The 26,288-nt window shown below is 48.8% G+C and overlaps 1 protein-coding gene across 2 annotated transcripts in view; it reads right to left on the bottom strand.

Annotated features, from left to right (window-relative positions):
* The window catches only part of TAPT1 (transmembrane anterior posterior transformation 1), a 596,742-nt gene that overhangs the window by 246,765 nt on the left and 323,689 nt on the right, over positions 1–26,288 (bottom strand). For both annotated transcript variants that reach the window (XM_069631915.1, XM_069631916.1), the window contains exon 10: positions 13,725–13,784. In XM_069631915.1, coding sequence (XP_069488016.1) covers positions 13,725–13,784 — 60 coding nt within the window. The remainder of the gene's footprint in view (positions 1–13,724; positions 13,785–26,288) is intronic.

Here is a 26,288-nt window from a genome sequence, read left to right as displayed (position 1 = left end):
GCAAGAGGGCTTGATTTCGTGGTCCTCAAACACGTGGTGCAGCCAAACCAGACAATGGTCATTCACCCGCGGTAACCTAGACATGAAGTGAAACATGGAATCTTTCAAAACGGTGCAACGCTGAGGGTACTCTCATAGGCAGAAGTGGTAGTACTAACAGTTACATTTGGAACACCGTCTTTTTCGTCACCTTGAGAAGGTGCACTGAGAACAGGCCGGGTGTGATCAGCTTCAGCTAATCAGGGAACAGAAATCCAGGAGTGGATGGCAGAGGGCAAGGGCCAATGGTAATCCTGCTACCCTGCAACAATGTAATAGTTTCTTGGGGAAGGGGCAGGCCAGCCACCCGACATGTGAGGACCAGTAAAATCATATCTATAGGTGCCGTCCATCACCCAACCAGGCAGACTTACATTTCTTGGGGAAGGGCCATGTTGTGATATCGAAATGAAAAAATGGCCCGACACAGGCTCGGGAGCAGTGATTCTGGGAATTTTCGAATGTCCTGTATGATCCCCGTCTGTTTGTGCAATAAACAACAGTTCTAACTTGCCCTTGGCTGAGTTCCGCGTTTGGTGTACAGGGAGAGGGTTGTTGGTCCCTGGGAGCTGAGCCAGCGAGCTCATAGCAACCCCTAGTACTGCTGGCATACCTAAGCCAACACTGGTTGTTTGCTTCCTCTCCCTGGTGCCCAGGTTTAGTTTAGTTTATTATTTGATAATGCGCACAAAACCCTGGGGTAGCCGGGCGCAGCAGGTACAAGGATACTTAAGGTTAGGTTGCATACAGAGGATAAGAAGCATGTCAGTACAGTGCATACATGTCAATGCAAGCAGTTGAAATGAGAACTGACATGTTACAGTATTGAGAATACGTATATACAAGAAAGTAAAAAGGGTAAACGCAAAATAGTCTTAGACTGGGTTTCAGGAGTATCACGGCCGTTGGGTACAGCTAAAATTACAAGTACCTGTAATTGGTTTGAAACACAAGTAAAGCTGCCTAGCTAAGTAGGCTCAGAGGGTCCTGAAGGTCAAATCCCTAGCTAGAAAATTATTATGTCCTCAAATACCTTTAGGGCCTTGGACTACTTCCTGTACAAGTCAGCAGAGTCAATGGTGAGTGTTTATGGGAACCATAGTTCAAAACATCTGGCGAACCAAAGGTTGTAGACCATGGAGTAGTCCCTTGATTAGTTTGTGGTGGAAGAGTTGCCAAATTGAACACAGAAGTGTCTTGTTTAGATTTCTTCAGTATTGCTAATACCAGTAGTCTAGGTGGACAAAAGCGACAAAGAGGGAATGTGGTCCAAACGGCTTCGGTCTGTTTCTTTACATCTGGTTGAAACCGTCAGTGTGTTGTAAAGCTCTAGCTGAAAGGATTGGTGTGAGCACTCTTATTTCTAAGAGACCATAATATGAGAAGGGGGAGAGAGAGGTAATCCACAATGCAGCACACTCTTCCTTGAATTACTTGACCCAAGATAGTGTTTTCCCCTCCGCTTCATTGGTCCAAGTCTTGTTGGGGTGTCACATTGACTGGGACCAAGAATTGCAGACCAAATACAGTGAAAAACAATAGGGTTTATTAGGCATATTTGTACTTGAGTGGGTCAAAGCAAAAGTAGAATGGGGAAAACTCAGACCCCCACAATGTCCTTTTCTAATCGTATTGGGGTATTTGGGCCTTTCTGGCTGCTGTGCCTTGTCCACTCCTTTTTTGCATCCTTGGTGTGAACTTTTAGCATGTCCAAAAGCCTTTCTGATTCAGTCTCAGGCATTCAGGAATTCTCGATTGCTAGGGCATCGACCCAGCTGGCGGTCAGGCCAAAAGGTGGGATAGCAGGGAGGTTCTCCATGGAGAGGTGTGGGGTGCGATGGGCAGTGCCCTGCAAGCTTGCCTACCTCTCGCCTGGATACCTATACTTCGGCAATAACCTTCTTGGCTAACCTTGATACTGCCTCCCACTTTTTGGGCTTAACTTGGGTCGACATAGCTTGCTGGAACCTGGCTAGCTCTCACTGGACTTTCCAGCACTGGGCCTCATACTTCGATCTGCTCCTCGTTGGTACTGTAAATCCCTTCTCCAGATCTTAATAGGTCTCTTTGATCACCATCGCCACCTGTGTGTGATGGTTAAAGCCTTCTCCTGTCTGTTCTTCCTTTACCTACCTCAACAATGCATCAAACACAGTGACCTTTGGTCAACTTTTCTTTTTTTCCAAGTCTTCACATCTTCTCTGCCCACCTCATCATTGCTGGATCTTCTGGGCTCCTCTCTCCCCAACGTCGACACCTCAGCTCCGAGCCCTATGGGTCACTGTCCACCTGGACCCTTGTGAGGTCTTCTTCTGAAGAGTCCATCCCTCTCCAATTCACTTAATCATTCCAACCTCAAGGTAACCACCACTTCCTCCTCACTGTCGACATCACTGCCTGCTGTAACCAGCAACACCTAGTCTCTGACACCACAACCTTCAGCTGTAAACACTTACTCCTAATCCCAATTTCCACCACCTTCTGGTACAATAAACTCCTCCTCCCCGCTTACCAGACTTTTCCCATCTACTGCTCTGTCTCGCCAACCTCACCCATCTCTACAGCGTCTGCTCAGTCCGAACTGCTCAACTCTCCAAACTGCAACCTCCTGATCTGACAAGCAACACTGGAAAACTGGGATTCCTGAGTTTTAAAGTGTTCTCCCTTGGCTAATGAGTGGCTGCACCAGAGTTTGGTAATTGGGACAGGGTTGGGATTGACTACTGCTAGGTGCACCAGGCCTCACTTGAGCCCAGGGGGCTGGAAAAAGCTGTTATTTTTGTCTTGTCCGCCAACTTGGATTTTACTTTACATTCCCTGCCCCTCACTGGTGTTGTCTGTGCAGGAACTAGGTCTCTTGTACATCCAAAATGTAAATGGTATGCTGCAAAAACTGTTGGTAAACTTTCAAATCGACGTATATTTAATTTAAATGCAGCCCGGTGGTGGAATTGATAACATTGTATCCTCTAGCTAAAGAACACTCTGCCAGGAAACAATGAGCTCAAAAAATGTTATCAGCAGGACGCAATGGCTCAGCAGGTGTCACTTGAAAGTAGGAAACAGACCTTCCTGATGTTGCCGGTGTGCTTGTTGCAATGTTACAATGCACACTACTAAAGTTGAATGCATAAAATGTACCTGGTTTAAAGAGACATGGGTGTTTTTCAATGCTGCAGAGGTCTGCTTAGAAGGAGCTTTAAGGTCTCTGTTGGGAGGGGGCACCTTACCACTGACCTTTGTTGGCTTACTATTGGGTCTGGGGAGAGTCAAAGCTACCAGGATTGACCTGCCCCAACTGGCTGATTGACTGGCAAAGTTCTGACCTGCAACGAGGCATGGATTGTCCCAGGCTCTTCTATAGGGACCATTTGAGGTCACTCTATTAACCCCCTCCAGACCAAACATCCACTAGGTAAGAATGGCATATGGTGCCCTGAGTCACCCACGTGGAGACCCCCATTAGAAGACTGGAGGATGTTGGGATGCACACGTCTTCAGGCAGGTCTCGAAACAGAGTAATGGTGAACTAAAATATTATATGGAATGGGGTAATGCTGAAAACAGAGCAATTTAAAGGTTTCTTTGTGATGGAAAATGACAGGCAACCCATCGACAGGTGCTTAAAAACATGCTTCAACCTACGACAAAATTAGCATAAAGAAAGTGCGCCATATGGAGCGGACCGTGTCCACGAGTGGTCTAGGCCCAGATACTCCAAGAAGCATGCGAGTTGGTGCTGGGAAAAGCCCAATCACAGGACTTGCATTCATGAAAGCCCACTGGGATCGGCGGGAATAAAGAAACCTGCAAATGCAAAGTGACTGGAAATAACTGAGAAACAGAAAAAGCAGACAGAAAAAAATGTTGGGTGAAGCTTGACCCATGCGTTGAGATCTGATCGAGGCATAAGTTGCCCTTTGTGGCTCTGAGCAGTCTTGAAAAACCATTGCTGTGGCATGCTCTGGTTCCATGCCTAGAATGGATGAATGTCTCAGTGTGGAGGAAAGAGGGTGCAAAAGGAACAAGTTACTTACCTGTAACTGTTGTTCGCCAGCATGGGTCTGGCATGGATTCACATACTCATGAATATTCCCCGTCAGGTTGGGAATCCTCGGTAAAGAAAAAATCAGTTTCAGTTTCGTTTCTGAACTATCTTTCTACTAATAACCAATCACTGGTCTCTGGGTCATAATGCCCCCAGCCAATGACTGCCCTCTACCTAAGCACCTACTCACCTGGCAGCCATCTTCAGATTTGGTAGCACGTAAAGTGGCAGTATGACCAAGTGAAGAGCCGCAGAGGGGAAGGAGGGAGGGTTCGCATGTGAATCCATGCCAGACCCATGCTGGAGAACAGTTACAGGTAAGTAACTTGTTCCTCATCCAGCATGGGGTCTGGCATGGAGTCACATGCTCATAAATATAAGAATACATAGCAGTACACACATGCACAACCAAGGGAGGTGGCAAAAGGCTCAACATTAAGCATTACATAAACTGAAAATTAAGCAACTCTTACCTCCTCACCAGGCCCACCTTCAGGTGAACAGGTTGAGCAGCACTGCTTTGCTGACTCTGGACTCCTCCCTGGAATCCCGGTCGACGCAGTAGAATCTCGTGAAGGTGTGTGTCAACCTCCACGTAGCAGCCATGCAGATGTCCAGCAGGGGCACACCAGACAAGAACGCCGTAGTAGCAGCGATCGCTCTGGTCGAATCGGCTCTCGGACGGTCGGGCAACGGTCGGTTGGCCAACCGATGACCGTGCATGATGCAGCCGGAGAGCCATCTGGAAATGGAAGCCTTCGAGAGAGCCTTCCCTTGGTTCACAGGTCCAAAGTTCACAAACAGCTGTGATGTCTTCCGAAAACTTTGTTCGGTCCACGTAGAACTTAAGTGTTCTAGCTACATCCAGCGAGTGCAAAGTCCTCTCGGCCGGCGACGGAAAGAAAACTGGCAACACCGAGAGCTTGTTAAGATGGAAGTCCGACGGCACCTTGGGCATGAAAGAGGGGTGTGTCCTCAACACCACCCTCGTATCGTGAAAAGTCAAGTATGGAGGCTTGCAGGATAGGGCCTGAATCTCTCCCACGCGTCGTGCGGAGGCCACAAGGAACGCTGTCTTCCACGACAGGATTTTCAACGGAGCCGAATGCAAGGGCTCGAATGGCGGCCTCATGAGCCTGGTCAGCACCACGTTGAGCTCCCAAGCCGGGGCTGGAGCCTTCACCGGCGGGAACAATCGGAACAGTCGCTTCATAAATTCCTTCACCAGTCGACGAGACCACAAGAACGGCCGTCCTGTAGTTCGGGTGTATCGGGAGATCGCTGCCAGATGTATCTTGATGGAAGTTTGAGCTAGTCCAGCTTTGGCCAGCGACAGTAGGTATGGTAGCACTTGAGGTGCCGTAATCCGTAGAAGGTTGATCTTCTGTGCACTGCACCAGACAGAGAACCTCCTCCCACTTATATCCGTAGCACTTGAGAGTTGAGGACGCCCTGGCCTTTGCAAGAACCTCTCTGCAGTCAGCCGGGATATGGTACCCTCCAAACTCTAGTGCTGCAGGAGCCAGGCATGCAAGTTCAGCGACTCTGGGTCGTGATGAAGAATGGCGCCTCCCTTTCTGGGGAGGAGATATGCGTCCGTCGACAGCTTCACTGGTGGGGACGCTGAGAGGTCCAGAAGATCCGGGAACCAGATCTGTCTCGGCCACGCCGGTGCGATGAGGATCATCCTGCACTGGGACCTCTTGAGCTGGCTGATGAGTCGAAGCAGCAGCGGCAATGGAGGAAACGCATACAGGAACAGGCCGTCCCAGGGGAACGAGAAAGCGTCACCCATGCTCCTCGGCTGGGGAAACCTGCTGGCGAACCTCTGGCACTTGGAGTTGGTCGCCGTCGCAAACAGGTCGATCTGGGGTTTGCCCCATCGTTGGAAGAGCCGATCCACTTGATCCTGGCGTAGTTCCCACTCGTGGCATGAGCGCAGCTCCCTGTTGAGTGAGTCGGCGATGGTGTTTTTTATTCCTGCCAGATGGAAGGGAACCAGAAACATCCCCTGGGCGACGGCCCAGTGCCACAGATCCTGGGCCTCCTTGGATAGGGCTGGGGATCTGGTGCCACCCTGCTCCCGGATGTAGAACATCGTGGTGGTGTTGTCAGTGAAGATCCTCACGACCTTGCCCTTGAGGGACGGGAGGAACGACTTGAGTGCCTAGAACACGGCGCAGAGCTCCAAGATGTTGATGTGTAGAGACCTCTCTTCTGGGAGCCAAAGGCCTCTTGCGTGGAGATCACCGGTGTGCGTACCCCATCCCTCCAGGGATGCGTCCGTCGTCACTGTCTCCTGATGTGCCGGGGTCTTGAAGTCCGTGCCGCCGCGAGGTCTGCACGGGTGCCCCCACCACTGAATCGCCCGACGGAAAACCTTGTTGAGCGGGGTCTCGTCTTCAAAGCTGCCCGCCGCTTGCATCCAGCGGGCATCGAGGAACTCCTGTAGAGGATGCATCCGTAGTCTGCACAGGCGCACTAGGTAGATGCATGAGGACATCATTCCGAGAAGGGACTTCACCCTGGCTAGCAGGCGCTGCACTTTGCCTAAGATGGCCTTCGTCCTTTCCTCCGACAGAGACGCCAATCGTTCCACTGTATCGAGCTTCGCTCCCAGAAACAGTGCCGCCTACGACGGAACCAGATGGGATTTCGGGTAGTTGATGGAGAAACCCAGCTCCGCGAGTAAGCGGACGGTCTTCGCTGTGTGCTCGACGGCGAGTTCTCTTGTCCTTGCACGGATGAGCCAGTCGTCCAGGTAGGGGTAGACGTGGATCCCCTGCAGGCGCAGCCGTGCCGCCACTGGTGCTAGGCACTTGGTGAACACCCAGGGTGCCGACTTAAGTCCGAATGGCAGAGCTCTGAATTGGTAGTGGTGTCCTTGAACTACGAATCTGAGGAACTCTCGGTGCCCTTTTGGGATGTGGAAGTAAGCATCCTCCAAGTCCAACGACGATAGGAAGTCACCCTCCTCCAGCTGTCCCAGCACGTGCTGCAGAGTGACCATCCTGAACTTCTGTGCCTTGATGCATTTGTTCAACCGACGTAGGTCCAGGATGGGGCGCCAACCGCCTGTCTTCTTTCTGACGAGGAAGTATCTTGAGTATATTCCGGAGCCCCGGAGCCTCTTGGGGACGAGCTCAATGGCACCTTTGAGCATCGCCTTTACCTCCAACAGCAGTTGAGGGACGGGATTTTCCTTCCTGGCCATGGGAGGAATACGGGGAAACTTCTTTTGGAATTCGAGAGTGTGCCCGTGGGCCAGGGCATCCAGCACCCAACGGTCGGTGGCGATGGACTCCCACACGCTGACGTACTTCGCCAGCTGGCCTCCCACCATGGTGCTTCAATGGGGGCCCGACGCTATGGCCGGTTCAATCTTGCTTGGAGGCGGCCCTGGCGCCTTGGCCTCCTTGGTGACGAGATACTCCTTGTTTGCTGCAACCTCTGTAGGCCTCCTGGGACGAGGAGCGGGCCGCCTGGCGGTACGTAGAGGAACCACTGCCTGATCCCTTGGAGGCCTCCTGTCTGCCTCCGGCGCTCCGAAAGGGCCGTCTCCAAGGGCGCGGGCAGTCTGTGTCAGCCTTGATGGCCTGCAGCGACTCATCCACCGTTTTCCCAAACAGGTTGTTGCCGTCGAACGGCATGGCCAACACCCTGGTCTGCACGTCCTGACGGAAGTCTGTCGCCTTGAGCCAGCCTCGTCGTCGAAGGCAAACACCATTGCCTAACTGGCAAAACCCGGTGTCGGCAATGTCCGTTGCCACCGTTATGGCGTGGTCCAACGCCACGTCACCCTCCTGCAGAATCTCCAAGGTCTCCGCCCTCTTGTCGTCTGGTAGGAAGTCCAGTAGGGGAGCTATCTTGTACCATAGCTCCCTGTTGTAACGGGCCACAATCGCTAAGGCGTTGGCCGCTTTAATTGTCGTCGCCACCGACGAGATGACCCGTTGCCCCATGGCATCCAATTTCTTTCCCTCGCCGTCAGGTGGGGAAGTGGACCGTCTTTCTCTTGGCCTCTCGCCATTGATGGAGGAAACCTTCCTTCTGTCAACTGGAAGAGCTCGGACGCCCTGGCGATCATGGCGTGAAAGGAGCCAATTTCATTGGGCGGGAAAGCCAGAGGGAGTGGTGATGGAAGATCCATCCCGTCGTCATCTGTCCTCGTCGTGTCCATCGCTGTGTCATCCCTGGGATCCGGAGAGAGGGATAAAGACTCCTTGGGCCGCGAGGGCATGAAGGGTTGGGGGGGGGGGAATGAATTCTCCTCCGCTTGTTCGGAGGGCTTCCTGATGGGCCCGGTTCTGGATCGTCCGCCAGGGTTCATGGTAACCTCGTCCTTATCTCCGTGCATAAGGTTTGGACCGCCATCAAAATGGCCACCAAGTTGTCCTGAGGCTCGGGCAATGGCTGTGACGGGAGGGCTGGCCGCTCCTCCACAGAGGCCTCGTCGGCACCACCGTCGCCATCTTCGACCACCTCTTCGGGATCTCTCCCGTGGGATCATACCTTCTCGAACCTCTCATTGATGCTCTTCATGGCCTCCTCCAGCTCCTCCTCAGAGGCTGAATCCGTGTCCGTAATGGCCACTGGCCCCCCCCCCTCTTTTTCCACTGGGGTCTTCATGGGGGTCTCGTCGATGGGCTGGAAAGAGGATTCCCTCTGCGGTGGCAGGGAAACTCTGGGCCCTCAGGTCGCCTCCACTGGTGTAGCCTCCACAGGCTTCGCCAGGGTCGCCGCTACTCCCTCGATAGAGGCCTTAGCCGGGTGAATCAAGGCCTTCACCACCTTGGGCGTGCTTGAAGCCTTCACCTTGGGGGGAGGGTCACCGCCTCGCTCCCCCTCGGCTGAATCCTTCGGCCTCTCCAGAAGCTTACCCGGGTTCTCGGATTTCCTCTTCCCCGAACCAGAGCGTTGGCTCGTGGTTGATGGCGCCGGGGAAGGTGCGCCCTGCCTGGCAGCCGAAGAGCCCGACCAGGCGGCGCTCCTGGTGCCCACAGACTCGCAGTGCTTAGCCTTCTGTTGGGCCCCCGTCGCCGGGGTGCCCTCACAGGACTTAGAAGACCGCTCAGACCTTTTCTTCTCACCTGCTGGGCCCTTCTCCAGCCAGCTAGTGAGCCAGGGACGACGATCCTTCATGGTCCGTTCCGATAGGTTCTTGCAGAACGCACAGTCCTTCTCCACATGCGTCTTGTCCTCATGAAGGCAGTAGAGACATCTCGAATGCTCGACCTCCTTGAAAACATTCTGTAAACCGCATCCAGGGCACTTCCTGAGCAGCTTGGATCCGGGCGTCGAGCTACCCTTGTCCTGGGCCGCGTCCATGGTAGGCCTCAGATCTTCTGGAATCCTCCAAGAAGCGTCACTCGACGAAAACTTCACCCTTGAGGGGCGTTGGAAATTCCGAAACGGGTCCCTGTTGATCGGAAGAAGAAACGGTGGAGCTTGAGGCTCCATTTAACAGAAAAATTAGAAAACGCAGCAAAAGCTCGAGAGCTATAGCACGAGGACTCCCAACACTTGAACGTGCGGTAAAAATCTGAAGATGGCTGCCAGGGGAGGGGCTTAGGTAGAGGGCAGTCATTGGCTGGGGGCAGTATGAGCCAGAGACCAGTGATTGGTTATTAGTAGAAAGACAGTTCAGAAACGAAACTGATTTTTTCTTTACCGAGGATTCCCAGCCTGACGACTGGGAATGTTCATGAGCATGTGAATCCATGCCAGACCCCATGCTGGAGAATGGCAGGAATAAGAAAATGCAGGTATTACGATGCTCAGCTGGATTCCACAACAATTTCATTTGTGTAAATAAAAGGAAAAATACTGTCAGCCGGCGTGGACGAGGCAGGTTCTATGAGGGAGTAGGGCAGGGTCCATGCAAACACCCCAGCAATGCTTTTTGAAATAATTCTAATGCACAAAAGGCTCAGTTGCTGAGGTGGCAAATTATTCTTCAAATTAAACTTCAACCACCGCCAGAATTCATGATCCCAACGGGTTGCTTGGGTTTTATGCTAGTGATACTCAATTTTGGCTTTAAGCTGCCCAATTATATTTTTTCTTTTATAACACGCTTAATACCAACGAGTGGTTTTCAAGCGCAGGATCGGGATTCGAACCTGTGTTGCACTGTGTTGTCTTGTTTCCAAGACAAACGCGTTGCCCCTGCGCTATACTTCCATGTTGATACAGTTCATTCTTAGTATTGTGTGGGAGCTTTTTTACATTCTCTCGGTTCCGGGCATGTTTCTCTCAAAGTTAGCCAAACGTATTTGTTCTCTGCCAATCTGTTAATGGTTCCAATTACGTCACTATAACCGCCAGATTGGCGTCCATCTTATCAGAGTTCTGTTGGAGGACCTAGAGAGCTACCTCATCAACTCCACCATTATTTTCTCTCCTTGCATGATGTCCTCATGTAATCCACTATGTGCGAACGAAAATCTTTCCTTACCTCCGCTAACCAGGCTATTGGTTCTAGGCCTCAAAAATAAATACATTAAAACTTTTTTTTTAAAAATCAGCCCCTTGAAAGTATACTTAGCTTACTGTCAAAATTACAGAGAATTCCAAATCCTTTTTTAGAGCAAAGGGCAACGGGGGAACATTGAAATCAATCTGCAAAAGCAGAGCACAAATAAAGACCCAACATAGAATTTCAACACTGTATTAAAGTTATATATTGTGAGGTAGCCTACAACACCCATCTTAGTTGTAGGCGTTTCCGCAGCTCTTTCCGTCAAGGTCTCTAAACCTCTCAAGGTCATCTATGGTTTGTAGCATGAACTTTGACTCTAGAAGTATCATGGCCCACCTGAAGACAAAACCTAAACAGCATGGCTGACCAAAAAAACGACCACATCTCTGTATTATCTAAAACTATTAGCTTAGTTAAGACCTTTTCTGAGCTGCAATAACTGTGCCACCATTGCCAGGGCCATAGCTGGCGCCAAATTGGACTTCTTCTCCAGTCTACTGCAAGGCATTGCAAAAGGAGAAATCAATCAACTACAGACGGTGCAAAATAAGGTGGTGCAGGCAGTTGAGGGCCTTTGCAGGAGTGATATCACTGAGGCCAGGAAAGACCTGCATTGGCTGTCAGTTGCCTCTAGAATCACCTTCTGTCCGATTTCCATCACACAGGGGTGTCTATATGGCACATGTCCACTGTATCTATCCAACAGACCATGCTGGCAACCCACACAGAGGGTGCTTTGATCCAATAATTTCTCTCTTCTGACCATGCATAGAGCCAGATTGACCCTTTTTTCTCTCAGGTGCTTTCACCTATGCTGCTCCGAAATGCTGGAATGCCATCCAACCCGATCTCGGGGCATGTCGCTCCTTTGATTGCTTTATTTCATGGATGTTCCTCTGCAGCCTGACCTTTCTGCTGTGTCGCCTGACTGGTTTTGTCCTAGAGCTCCCATGCCTGCGGGCCGTTCTTAGTGCTATATAAATAAATGGTGCAGCAGAAAAGCTGCAATAGTAGCCCACCAACTACTTGACCACAAAAAGGTCAATATTGCAGCCCCTTTGTATATCTGTCCATGGGAGGCACAGGGCGTAAGACGTTATACATACTTATGCCCCTGGGTAAACCTCTAAGGGCTTTATGAGTGACAAGTCATTTCCCGGCATGCCAGTTCTGCAGCCATCTTGAGGTGTGGATAGGTTTTATAAGCCCAGACACACCAAGAGCATGCGGTTTGCTGTTCCAGTAACCAAAGGAAAAAGACGTAGAAGATCAGCTCTATCCTTCCATGAGAGCTTACACCTAGCTCCAGCAGGGAAGCACAGCGGGACACACCAGCAACTCACCGTCCTACTGCTCCTGCATACATAAATAATGGCCTTTTATATAAAACAGCGCTGACCTCTTGAGCATGAAAGACTTTGGCAGATCCGAGTTGTTGAAAACAATGCAGACCCATTGTGCAAAAACTTTGTCTAGTGGCAAAGGCAGTCTTTTCTTTATCAAGTGGATACAGTGCTAAATGCCATTACCCTTTTGTGAAGTCCAAGGTGGTAATGTATTTGGATTGACCTACAATTTCTATCATCATAGATGCAGGGCATGGGGAAGTCTGCATTCGGAAATGGAATTCATATTCCTCAAGTCTATACAGAATATCTGTGGTCCCATCAGGGTTTTGTACACACACCATAGGGAATACTCACTCTCTAAATGACCTTTCGATTATTTTTGTCCACTTCTTCCTAGAACGCAAATCAAGTTTCTAGAAAGCCAATAGGGTCTTAGCAGTACTACCTTTCCAGGAGTGTTCTTATCGGGTGGCTCATGATTGTTACACTATCCAGGCTAAATGAAACGTCGTCTTGGAAGTCACGAATTTACAGAGTCTGTAGATGTTCTTACTTTTCAGCTGAGTCACATGGTAGATCTGGTTGAAGTTCCCAAAATCTCAGTTACCTTGTAGTCTACATGCCAATAGGCTAGCAGGTCCTCGTCACGAGTTGGCAACAGAAGCAAGACTTGATCTACTACTTGGAAAGTGCACAATAGGGATTTCTTGTTGTAAAGGTTTTGATGTGCCTTTATCAGCTTTTTTTTTTTTAATCAAGCATCTGATCGGTCTCCTTCTCTCCTACGTGATTTGTATTGGTCTTCCACTCTTCCCGGTTGAGATAAGGACATCCTTTGGGATTCTCCTAGAAACAAGCCGAGACTGAACTGATGTGTGATGTGTCTTGTGGACTGCAAACAGTACCCAGTGTAACATCCCATCCATTACAAGAAGAATATATACATGTATAACACCTTCAAATTCTTCAGTAAATCAGTCATGAGATAGTTGCTTCAAAACCTCTGTCCAAGACAAAATATGTGCACAGATTATGACCTCATCTAACATCTCCCTAGGTACACCTCAAAATGGCCAACAGCTACCAATCTTTTCAAAAAAGCAAAAACAGCACACTACCTTGCAGAGAGAAGTCTATCAAATCAACTCAAATCACAAAGGCACATTCCTTTGGCATTTGCAGTTAAGGAACACCTGAAACCGAACTTCACTTAATGGGGGAACAGCAATTAGATTACATATTACATGAGGTAGGTGGACCTAGGGTAGGGGGAATTTTCTTAATTTTGCTTTCATACCCATTTTATTTTATTCTGTGTAAAAAAGGAAATCTTTGTGTGATAACAACAGAGGTTACATGTGCATTACTATGCCCTAGATTCAGTTGGCCATCAGAGGAACTACAGCAGAAGAGTGCCAGTTATGTGCAAAGTTCCCCATTAAAGATGTTACTTATTGCCTGGTCAACCACAGTATTCCTCCCATTGAATTTGCTGTAATTCATGACTTCACAACAGTTCTGTACTTTGCATTGCCATTATGACCCATTTTAATTTGTTTAATTAGGTTTCTACAGTGCAAAGCAGGACCAAAAGAGCATGAGTATGCAATGAAATTTAAACTTGCCAACATTGTAACAAGTTTCACTTGCCAAATGATACTCACGCATTCCAGAAATACCAGCATTGCAAGAGTGAAATAATTAGCTTATCCAGGTCAATGCATTTTCAAAAGCATTATTGTATTTTTAAACAATACTGAATATTAATCAAGTTTCAGCATTCTGTAAAAAAAAAAAAGGTACTTACATTTTTTTGTCGACTGCTAACAAGTTCAAAGGCAAGGCTGGCTCTGTATTCACTGTATACCTGCCAAAACGAAATATTGCAGGTGACACTCATGAAAAAAACATAACTATACATTTTCATGGCCATCCATCATTTACACATTTTAAACTTTTCTACAAATGCATAGGTTTATTTGCCTGAATTGATACATAGATGAATATGCCTGTAATACAAACTCAAGAACTAAAGTGGATACATAAAAGGGCCAAGCGTGTGAGACCCCAAACGTTCTAACTTTGTCTCGGGAGGATAGCTCAGGGGCAACGTGCTCGCCTTGGAAGCAAGACGACAGGGAGCAACACAGGTTCGATCCCTGGGGCCGCGCTTAGAAACCTCTGGGTATTAAGCGCATTATAAATAACTTATCATATCGTAATCCTACTCTGGAGGGAGGGACCAAGTTTTTTTCTTTTTCTATTTACAATATTTGTATTGATTTTCAGCATATGTAAACAGAATATAGCATTAACATATGGCAGTAAAACTGCACACTTTGGCCTTCCATTTCTGCGCGATGACCAGTAATGCTGCTAGAAAAGGGATCACATGAGCCTTCCTGATAGATTTCACCCAAATGTTCCAGCCCAAGTTGGTCAGGCATAGTATCCCTTCTCTCAGCCCTCTGATAGAGCCAGTTCCAAATATCATGTGTAGGCGTTGGTCTATTTATTTCCAGTAACTGTCCAGTTTTTGGCAGCCTCTCCAGATGTGCAACCAGTTGCCCTCCTCGTCACCACATCCCCGTCATATTGGGATATGATGTATCGGTTTCAGCTTTGAAGGGGTATAATGCCACTGCATCATCAACTTGTACCAGAATCTGTATTGCTTGGCAAAGTTTTGGGATGTTGCGCCAGAGACCCTCACACTCCTCCTGTGATATGGGTTTCCCCGAGTGTCGCCTCCCATGCCATCATATATTTGGTGGTTGGAATTTCTTCTGCATATCTTGTAGATGTTGGAGATTAGTAGACTATCTACAAGATTTCGAAGAGGTCGGATACAAGATTTTTCAAAGTGGGCGAGGGTCCTAGTGGCCACTGCCCGCATACTGGGACCCATTAACCAATGATGCAGATGGAGGTATTGCATTCTATTGGTTTCAGAGAGCCCCAGTTCCATCTTGTATTGGAGAAATGATTTTATATCATGTTGCTGGAAGAGGTCCTCAATCTTAGTGCATCCGGCTACTTTCCATTTCTTGAAAGCTACAGCGGGGTGGCCTGGGGTAAATTCGGGATTGCCAAAGATCGAGGTACAGGGGGAGGGGAAGGTGGTGAATTGTTTAATTCGGGCCAGTCAGTCCCATTTTTGCTCTACTAGGGTGGTAATGTTCGATTTATGCATGCTGGGTGGGCAGTTTTCTTTATGAAGCCAGAGGACTTCCCCCAGTGGGGCACCCATTACTGTCTTGGCCATCTGACTCCATATCTTCCCAGAGTCTGTAGAGAGCCAGTCTCTGATAATTCTAATTTGAGCAGCCCTGTAGTATAAGCTGAGGTCCGGCAAGACCAGCCCTCCTCTTTTAGTCAGTGTCTGGAGGAGTTTCATCGCTATCCTAGGAGGCCTATGTCTCCATACGTATGTGTTAATGAGTTTGTATATTGCTCAGAAGCACGAATCCGGCACTGCGATTGGCAGGGCTTGGAAGAGGTATAAAAGTCTGGGGAGGGCTGTCATTTTTATGACATTAATTCTGCCTAGCCAGGAGGTTATGAGGGGGCCCCAATTGGTGAGTTATTTCCTGAGCTGATCTATCTGCGTACTTAGCTGACCCCGTAAAGGCCCTGGAGGGATAGAGTTAGGTGCACTCCCAGAACTTTAACACTTGGGTAAAGCCATCTAAATCGGAATGATTGTTGTGCTTGAGTTAAGTCATCTGCCCTCAGTGTCAGGGTTTAGGATCTCTGATTTTGCCAGATTCACTTTCAACCCTGCCGGCGTCCCCATCTCTGTATTTCTTTGATCACTGCTGGGAGGGATATCTCTGGCTTCCCAAGGGTTAGAAGCACATCGTAGGCATAAGCCTTGACCTTGTATTCTTCCCTCCCGAATGGTATTGCCCACAATGTCCCTATTCATGCTGATAGTGGCCAGGAATGGTTCTAGATAAATGGAGGAGAGAAGGGGTGACAAGGGGCAACCCTTGTTTGGTGCCTCTGGATAATTTTATCTGAGTCGATAATTCCCAGTTTAACCAGATTCGAGCCAACGGGCTTCTGTAGTTTGCTCTAACCATAACCATGGCCATGAATTTCGGCCACATGCCCATTTTCCCCAAAGTGAAATGCTTTTTCGGCGTCTAAAGATAGGTTCCCCTCTTCTGCGTTTTTTTCCAGGATGTGGCAGACCCTCCTGATATTGTTGTGGGTTTGTCTCTGGCTTGTGAACCCTGATTGGTCGGGTGGATTAATTGTGGAACCAAACCCTCTAGCCTGCCGGCCAGAAGTCTGGTAAAGTTTTGCCATCAATGTTCATCAGCGCAATGGGTCTGTATGAGCCTCATCGCATGGGGTCTTTGTCTGGTTTCAGGAATAGTAGGATTTTTGCCTCTTCCATTATAGGGGTGATTCTTCCTGAGGATGCGATGGTGCTATAGAGCGTCGCTAATTTGGGGGCCAAGAAGTGCTGATAGGCTTTGTAGAACTCCAGAGTGCACCAGTCCGGTCTGGGGGTATTACACGCCCAAAGATGTTTTATTACCTGTAGTACCTCTTCTTGGGTTATTTCTGCCTCAAAAGCTTTGCTTTCTACTGTGGGTATTTTAGGAAGAGTGATTGGTCCAAGGAAATCGTGCTGGGCTTCGTCACAGTTATCTGAACTGTAGAGGCTCTCCTAGAAGCCTACAAATTGGGCCACAATGTCGTGTTTAGAGTGGACTTTCTCCCCTTGGGGGAGGGGGTGGCAATCCCCTTGATTGTTTAGGCAGCTGTCTTCTGCTTGAGCTGTCTTGCCAACAGTCTATCCGTCTTATTGGTGTGGATATAATATTTATGTTATAGCGCTAGTAGTCCCCATTCTGCCTTTTTAGTTTGGAGCATATTCAGCTGGCTTCTGAGATGTTGGTGCTCTTTTCGGGGGTTACGCATCATCCTCCCCATTATGTCCTGTAGGTCGCATTGTAATTGGGTCTACAAGGCGCGCTACTGGCATTACCAACGAGCACGGTGAGCTAGGAGTTCCCCTCTTAAAGTAGCCTTGAAGGCATCCCAGATCAGTGGCTGCACCACCCCCAGACCCAGTTTTGTTCGCAGTAATACCTTATTTTAGTTTCTATGTCCGCTCGTAGGGCAATGTCGGAGAAGGCCTCTTTCGGGTATAACCATCGCCACAGATGCTGCCGGGGGCGTAGTGTGTTAATTGCCATCAGTATTGCTGCATGATCCAAAAGGGTGATAGGGTGCGCGTCTATGAATTGGATTTTGCCTAGCAGGTCTTCCTCACCAAGAAGAGAGTCCACATTCAAGCTTGTGTCTCTGCGGCATCTAACAACTCAGCCGAACTCTTTAAAAGCTGCAAGGAGCTGGCCAACCCTGCTGCAGTCTCTACCCCTCCTGTTGCCTCCCAGGCTCTTTGCAATGCCCTTGCCTCTCACATCATTTAAAAAACCCAGGACATCCTGTCCACCCTCTCCACCCACACCCCTCCTCTCCCCTCCCCTCTCCATCTGTGCTTGCTGACCCTCCTTTAGACACCCCCCACCATCCTTCTCGTCCTATCCTCTTTTCTCCCCTGACGAGGTCGCTAGACAAGTCCGATCTATGAAAGCCTTGTCAAAACCGGTTCATCCCTGTTCCTCTAAAACCATCAAGGACCACATTGCCACCCTCGCTCCGGCCCTTGCAAATTTTTGTAACCACTCCTTTGCCTCGGGATCCTTCCCCTCCGAAGCACTCCTTTGTGCATCCTCTTCTCAAGAAACCCACAGCTGATCCTTCTTGTTCAGCTAACTATCGCCCAATTTCCATTACTCCCTTTCTTGGCAAACTACTGGAAAAGTTGGCCATCTCTCAGCTTAACCTTCATTCCAATTCTGTTGGCTGTTTCCATGACCACCAGTCGGGCTTCAGAGCTGCCAGAAGCACGGAAACTGCTCTCCTGAACATCCGTGAAGATCTGCTCTCCAACCTTGACTCCAACATTCCCTCTGTCCTCATCCTCCTAGATCTCTCTTCTGCCTTCGACACGGTCTACCATACCATCCTGTTCAACCGTCTCCTTGAAACCATGGGTATCATTGATCAGGCTCTGGCCTGGCTGACCTCTTTCCTCTCAGATCAACCCTCCCAGGTCCAGCTTGGGTCCTTCCTTTCATCTATCTTCCTCTCTACGTGTGGTGTTCCCCAGGGTCTGACCTCTCGCCTTAGCTTTTCAACCAATACCTGGCAACTCTCGCCCACTGCATTGCAACTTTCTGCTCAAATTTCCAGTGCTACGCCAAATTTTCAGGCTGCCCTCAGCCACCTCCTCTCTCTCTCTCATCTCCGATTGCCTAACTGCCATTCAAGATTGGTGTGCCGCCAATGATCTTTGAATGCCAGCAAGACAGAGATCCTCCTCATCGGCACACCTTCACCATCCTTTCCCCTCACTCTCTGGCCGGCCTCCCTTGGCCGCCCTCCTACCCCCACCTGCGAGGCTAAGAACCTCAGGGTCATCTTTGACTCCACCCTTTCCTTCTCCACCCACATCTCTGAGGTCTCTAAAAAGTCAAATTTTCGACTGCACCTCCTCAGAAGTAGTCTGCCTTTCCTCCCCTTCCCCCAGAAGCTCATGGTATCCCATGCTCTGGTTCTCTCTAGCTTGGACTATTGTAACAGCCTCTTTCTAAATCTACCTGCCTCTACTCTCCGCCCTCTGCAACTAATCCAGAACAGGACTGCAAGACTTGCCCTTGGCCTCAAGCCCTCGGATCATATCTCTCCAGCTCTGAAATCTCTCCATTGGCTCCCAGTGGAGGCAAGGATTAAATTCAAAACCCTCTGCATTGTCAAGGCTTTCTGGGGCCTGGGTCCACAATACCTTCAGCTATCCCTCCACAAATACCTCCCCCTCTTAAGATCTTCACTCCTCTACCTCCAACTCCCTCAGGGTCAGTCGTTTTTTTCAAAGAAATGAGCTGGGGGTAGATCTCCGTCTTCGGCTGGGGCCTCCCTCTGGAACAGCCTCCCTGCCACTCTAAAACTTGAGGAGAACCAACTCTGGTTCCGGAAGCACCTCAAGACCTTCCTCTTTTCTTCTGCCTTCGCTTCCCCTCTCACCTGCTGATCTGTTCTCTTGGCACCGTGCACCTGGCCACCCTCTGTCCTCTGGGCCCAGGTACTTGCTCACCCTGCCACCCTCCCACACTGCCTCCGGGCCGCCCCTTGCACTGGGGTCTGTATCTGTACCCATACAGCCCCCCTCTTTTTCTGCCTTAAACCTAGCACTTGCAAATTGCAGGCTGCAGTACCACTGTTTGTTGCGTTTATTATTTATTTATTGTTCTTTATCTGTTTCTCCTCTGCTTTGCACTTTCCATTTCTCCCCCTTCCATGCACTTTTCCCCCCTCCCCCATGCACTTCAGCGCTCTCAATGTCACTGGGCCTAGTAAGATCGCCATTTTGTTCTCCCCTGTTCCCCTCCTTTGCCTTGTCGCGCTCTGAAACACTTGTGTACGAGCATGATAGAAATAAAATATCCATATCAATATCCCCAGATATAATCGATGCGGGAAAAGGATTGATGTACATGGGAGTAGAAGGTAAATCCCGGGTCTGTTCTGTGGGATGTATCAACCCAATCATCTAAGTCCTGCAACTTCACTGTGCATTGTTGGCAGCAGAAACATCATAATGGCCACTGGAAAGCATGCTGCTTGCTAGAAATCACCAGAAACTGCGCAGTGAAAACCTGAAAAATAGCCCACCATCCACTTGTGCCTATGTCAGTGGTAACACAGGAGACCACTCCAAAAAACCACCATTGGGCTACCCACAAAGTAGCCTGAAATCACTTGGAAATAGCAATGATGATTTAAAAAGAAACAGATGTTTGAAAATTCGTTTTCTTGATTGTCAAAAATTGCTAAGATCATGGCTCACAAAGCACCTAAAAGATCCAACCTCTTTGCTGGGTGTTTACACCATTACTGCAAGAATCCACATCAATACAATTTCAGCAAGAATCATATGTTCTCAGAACAAAATCCTATTTTAAAGATACTTGATGGAAAGACAGCTGTCAAAATGGGTGTAGTACCGTTGCTCACCTCTACCAGAAAGCCAGCGTTTTAAAACCATTTTTTGTAAAGTTGAACAATTGAACTCAAAATATGCCATGGAAGAGAATTCCATCAAAATGCCATATAGAGTGCCACACACACAGTGATTTCATGTTGAAAAAGACTTGATTTAAAGATATGTTGCTTATTTTAAGTTTATAAATTTATTTTGTTCAAAAGGAACTATGTTACAATTGATCAGAAAGTAACCTGATGCAGTTAAAACTCCAAAAGGCTTGCTTCCCCTGAGAACCCTTCACACCTTGTCATTCCCACCAGAAGGAGGCTGTCGCATTGGCATGCTAATCAAGAGGGGAGGAGATTGTTTCTGCAGCCCAGAGAAAGGAACAGTAGATGCCTTGGACTGAATAGGGAATGCTAATTTGGGGTGTGACTGACCACAAACTGCTGGCAGGAAAAAGACATGTGACCCTCGGAGTCTGCCCAGATTGAACGTAAATGTATGTTTTATAAAAATGCTTATAACAAAGTGTACTGAACTGACAAAAATGTAAAACTTTGAGATTGTGAAAATGAAAAAAAAAATCACTCACAGTTTAAGACTAAGCTGGACTCTGAGACTAAACCCCGGAATTTATTCATATTGTGGATACTGTGTTTATGCTAGAAACATAACAACTTACAGTAATATGCCCAGAGAGGATATGCATGCATCAATTTTGGTGCAGAATTAATATTGGAGTAACCCTCCAAAAGCACAAAAATGTTGTCATTTCTGAACCCAAGCTCGTAGAAACATGGGACTTGAACAGAAATGTACCTTAAGCAATCTGTCATGTAATTATGTATTCTCAACAACTTGTGTAAGTGGGAAATATGTTTTTTGGGAAAAATAGATTTGCTATGTAAAAGCAAAAGGGAGGGATTTCTGTTGGACCATAAACACAGCATCACTCTGACTCATTCTGACACGCTGATCCTTTCTCCAATCAGGGGATAGGAAATTCTCTAACCTATCAGATCCTTAGAGGGTTGGGCATTGTAGAATCAGCCTCCCCACCCACTTTGGAAATACATAAATAGGGACTGAGAGGACAGAGACGACACACACACTTTTCCATTACTCACTGATTTTTTGGCGCAGCACCCTGTAGGAAGACTCCAGACCTAGAACCAAACTCTAGAACCCTGAAGTAGAGGCCTAACCCAAAACTGAATTCTATGCAGCAGGCCTTCAGAATCTTTTGCAAACTGACTCTAACCCCTAAACTTCCACGGGGCCTAACTAAACCATTCAACAGCCTGGCTGAGCTGTTTTGCTTCTAGCTAAGAACCCTGTGCTAGAACCAAGATCCAAACCACAGCGCTGTATCCAGAACCCGTCAGATCCAGTCCAAGAGGCCGTGCAGACTGCAGTACAGTGCTGAGAGCAGAACCCAGTGCCTGATCCTGTCTGGTGGCAAGTGAAGCCAAACCCTTGACCAGATCTTTGATAAGGCCCATTCCAGTCCAAAGCCTAGGAGTGAGTATCTAGTCTAGAACTGTGCTTAGTCATCTTAGTTTAAAGTCATCCTATTCCAACCATTCCACTTATCCAGAACTGCATTATAGAATCCTGTGTCCATCCTGAATTCTTCTCATTATATTGTTGTGATAATTGTAGCAATAATAATCTTTGCGCTGATATTTTCAGAAGAGGGACAAGTGTTTTGACGGACAGAGATCAGAGCTGAGGCGCCCTGTTCTGGTGGCTGCCCACTGAGTGTGTTGCTTCTTCATAGCGCCTTAGTCTAACCCTATCCTTTTTGCTAAATCTTTAAAGCACGATCTGTCATTTTTGAAATCTTGACTTTATTTCTGAAAAATCTACCTTCACAAAAACCTCAGTAGCTTTTGAACAGCACGTCCTAGAACCGAAATTTAACTGTCATTTTAAAGCTAAGATCCTAAGCCAACGAACCTAAAACAATATTCCAATTCATTATAGTTTTTCCATAATCGCGTTTTTCACGCACGCGGAAAAATTGCAGCGAATTGCAATTTAGCTCCATTCAACCACTTGTCAAAATAGCTGTTTCTTGTTTTCAACTGCTGAAATTCGTTTTCAATCTGATAATCATTCATGAATCATTGCTAGTGTTCACCTGTACCAATCCCAAGTAATCCTCACTAGTGCTGAATCTCCTTTAGTGAATTAAAATCATTTTAGCATATTTTCCCATTCATTGCTATCCCATTCAAAAGTATTTTTGCCTGTTTTCAAATCCTACCTGTTTTCTCCAAGTTTGCTGGGGGAACTGGAATTGAACTGCATTATTGATTGAATTCCTGAAACCTGTGTGCCCTCACTTCCATCTCTTCATATTGCATAGGGGGGCGGGGGAGTGAGTAGTCACAGGAGAAAAAGTGATATTATCTTTTGATTGAACCCATATCAAGTTTTTTTCTGTGTTGCATTTTCCTATCTTGTATTTCCTTGAATCATACAAAGTATTCTCTGCTACCTTATTCTCCTATTCCTACTCCTAACTGATTAAAGAGATTGTTGATATTGTGATATTACCCATTACTGATTACTGTTCATATGCATAAGTATGCTATTCAGATATTTTTGTATTCATAAAAGTGTGATAGATATATATATATATTGTTCAATTCTTCAAATAAACCTTTTGATTTGCAAAACAAACCTACTTCTTGGCTCAGTGTGGTCGGGGAGATCCAAAGAGAGGGGTGTTATATAAGGGTTCATCATCCAGATTTAAAGAACTTTGACATAAAAATATATAAATAAGGGCTTCTATTGGGCATCCCATACTAAGCATTGACTTGGTTGGAGTGCTGGATTGAAGTCACTTACAGTTCCCTTCAGAGCTACCCATAGATCTAGGAGGGCGAGTTGCTACATCCTTCTCTAAAGAGCAGGTGTTGGGGCGCTTGCGGGCGTTGTGAGATAGTTCTTATGTTCCTTTGGGGGACCCACGCTAGATTAAAGTCCCCTGTAAACATAATCTCCCCTTGTGCTTATCCCTCTAGCTCTGCGAGTACCATACAGAGAAACCCATCCTACCCGGAGTTTGGGGCGTATACCGTGGCAAATGTGATAATGGTAGAATCTATTTCCATTGTGACAAATACATATCTGCCCTCCCGGTCTGCTTTAGTGGATAGGATTTGAGCCGAAAGCCCCGAGCTGAACCCCAATCAGTACCCCGCCGACCTTACTCGCTGCTTTGCTTGTATGATTATATGGAATTGTCTCCGCTTCAGGCGGTGGGAGTCTGCTTTATTGATGTGTGTTTCTTCTATTGCAATGATATCTGGTACGTGGTGTGATAAAAGCCTTTCTAGCTTTGTCCGTTTTACCGGGGTATTTAAGCCCTGTATATTCAGCGAGAGAAGTCTAATCATCTGTGCGGATGTACCCGTGTTCATGTCTTGTGATGCTCCTGGATCGTTGTTCCCTCTGGCTGTTCCCCAACTTCAGCCCTGTCTCCCCCCCCCCCTAATTTCCTCCAATGGCCCCTTCTCCTCCACCCCCCCTGCCTTCGCCACCCTATCCCTCACCCTGTGGCAGGTCCGTCCTCCTGTGCGCCCCCCCTCGCCATGAGTGGGGGCAAGACCCACCAGATTTCCCAGGTCCTTTCTTGCGGGGTATCCTAAAACCCCCATACTTATTCCAAGAGAGCAGCTTGTTGCGCTCCCCGTCCCCCCAACCATTGGGGGGGGAGGTATTTGTAAGCACTTCGGTTTTACTTAGATCTGTGTCAGATCTCGATTTACATGTGGGCAGTTTCGGCCCCCAGATCGTCGTCCTGGAAGTTCATGTGTTGGGGACCCCTCGGTGGGGTTTGACTGCGGCGCACAGTCACTTGCGACCATTCCAATGGTCTGGGGCGACGTGAGCGCCTTGGTGGTCATCACTTCTGCAGTGTCGCCCTCGTCATCGAGGTTGATCAGTTGCAGACCATCCTGCAGAGTTGTGACCCTGTGTTGTTTACTCTCCCAGTGGAACAAAAAACCCTAAGGGGAATGTCCATCGGTACCTGATTTGCTTCTCTTGCAAAAACCTGAAGATAGGTCCCAACTCATTCTCAAAAGGAACATTTGCATTAGCCAGATCCTGGTAGAGGTGGGCCCCATTATAGCGAATAGGTTCCGCCGATCGTGCTGCCCTGAGGATTGCTTCCTTCTGCGGGTATCTGGCCAGTGCTGCAACTACATCCAGCAGTCTGGAGCCTGGCTCTCGACGCTTGGGGCCGATTCTGTGCACCCTGTCTATTCTACAGGAGGCTTTCAAAGATTTGGGTGACCGTACTGTTCAGTTCTGGGCCAGTCACTGTTTCCGGCAGGTTCCGTATATGGATGTTTGATCTGCGGGACCTATTCTCTAGGTCCTCGCATTGCAGCTCGATGTGGGTGACTCACCAGCTCGTCTAGGGCTATGTCCATGTTTTGGGTGTCCTCCACAACCTCCTGGAGGGCCGTCTGTCCGTACGCTTCCCGAGATCCATCATGTCTCTCCTCAATTCAGTGATGGATTGTTTCATTTCCCCCCCCATAAAGGTCGTGAATTGAGTTTGGAAGGCCTGGGTCATTTTGTTTTGAAACTCCAGGAAGCAGGTCTCCATATCCGCCTTAGATGCCGCCCTCGAGGGGACACTGAGCTCAGACCCCCCGTCCGTGGATGTGGAACTTCATGTGTTAGGGTGGGGTCCCCTTCATCAGTTTCTCTGGACCAGCAGCGCTGAATAGAGCCCTCCCGCAGGCTGGTGGGAGAGGGTTTCTTAAGTCCTGCTGATTTTCCTCTGCTTCATGACATTGCGTTTGGTTCTGAAAGACTTCTAGGGGTGCTAGCCCGTGGTGCTGTCCAGCGGTCGGCTAGACCGCGATTGTTGTCCGAAGTGCACCTCTGGGGTCTGCGTCCTGGCATTTCTCCCCTTTTTGAGCTTCCTCCCAGGGCCACCACTTCTTCCCGCAGGGTCAATACGGGTTTCAAAGTTCTTATGGGTGGATGCAGTGCATGGGTGTGCCCCCGGGGCGTCGAATACATGATGGGGTGGGGCCCCTTTTCTATCTGCTGCGCAGATGTAGTCCGTTAGGGCACAATTGTGTGTGTTGGATCTGCAGCTGCTAGGGGCCTCAAATGGCTGCAGTGTGGGCCCAAGGCTTGTATCCCTTTATTTTGCGGTCCCCCCTACCAGGTCTGTGCACCTCCTGTGTAGTGGTCGACTGACTCCGGCTTTGAGAGGGGTTCCCCTTTGTGCCTCATTGGGAGCCGTGCAGCCCTTGGATGTCTGTGTCCAGTCCCTTATGATCCAGCCTTTACTTTTCCACTCCTTCACAGGGTAAGGGGGCCTCCGCACGGGTAGCTTTGATTGTTTGATTACAGTTGGAGGAGGAGGAGGAGGGGGGGCTGCGCCCTTATTGCAGAGTGTCTCGAGGCCAGGGGATGGTGATGGGTATGCCCTGCCTCCCAGGAAGGTTGAGGGTCTCTGTGTCTTCCCGTTGGTGCGGGGGAGAAGCCTCAACAGACGGAGGCTGTAACCCTCTTAATGGCGTCCTCTCCTCCCCGCCGAGCTTCTGGCCTGCCCACCGGGGCAGACGAGAGTCCCAACTGCTGCTTTATGCAGTGAGCCTGATTGGGGAGTTGAGGGGGGGGGTCCGGATCTTGGCTCTCACTGTGCACACCATGGGTCGTCTGCACACTTACAATGGTTAATTTGCCGCCTGGATGGCCCGATGCCTATGGTCCCGCTAGGGCCAACAGGGCTCTGCCGTCTTCCCTTTGAATGGCGAGCTGCCTCCCCACTACACAACGCCTCTTCCCGCTCCGCCCTGGCACCTTGCTCACCTTCTTTGCAGGAGTTGGGTGCCCGGTCCTCGGCACACGTTCCGTCAGCAGCTGTCTTGTTAGGGCTGCTGCCGGCCCCTGTGTGGTGGGTCGTATCGTGCTGATTGGGGTAGGCGGGGGCTATAGCTAGTTTCTCCTTTCCTCTGCTTGCGAGCTCAGGAGTCACCCCCCGCTGCACACAGGGGTCCGCAGGCGGTGTTACCCCCAGGCAGGGCTTAGGCTCACTGTGCGTGGGGCAGAGTCTCCCTGAAAGGCCCGCTTAGCTGGATCGTTGTATTCTCACCGCCACGGGTTTGCTTCAGGGTGGTCATCTGCCCCTGCGGCTAGAACCCCCAGCGTGCTTCACTTATGTGTTCCCAGTTCTCCGCTTTTCCCTGTGTAGTTGGGGCTCAGTTATATGAGCGGATCGTGCTGCTTCTTGTATCGGTTGCTGGAAGGGGACGGAGC

The sequence above is a fragment of the Ambystoma mexicanum genome, chromosome 6q, assembly GCF_040938575.1.
Source record: "Ambystoma mexicanum isolate Mex_15411 chromosome 6q, UKY_AmexF1_1, whole genome shotgun sequence".
Classification (NCBI taxonomy): Eukaryota; Metazoa; Chordata; class Amphibia; order Caudata; family Ambystomatidae; genus Ambystoma; species Ambystoma mexicanum.
This window is presented reverse-complemented; position numbering and strand designations above follow the sequence as displayed.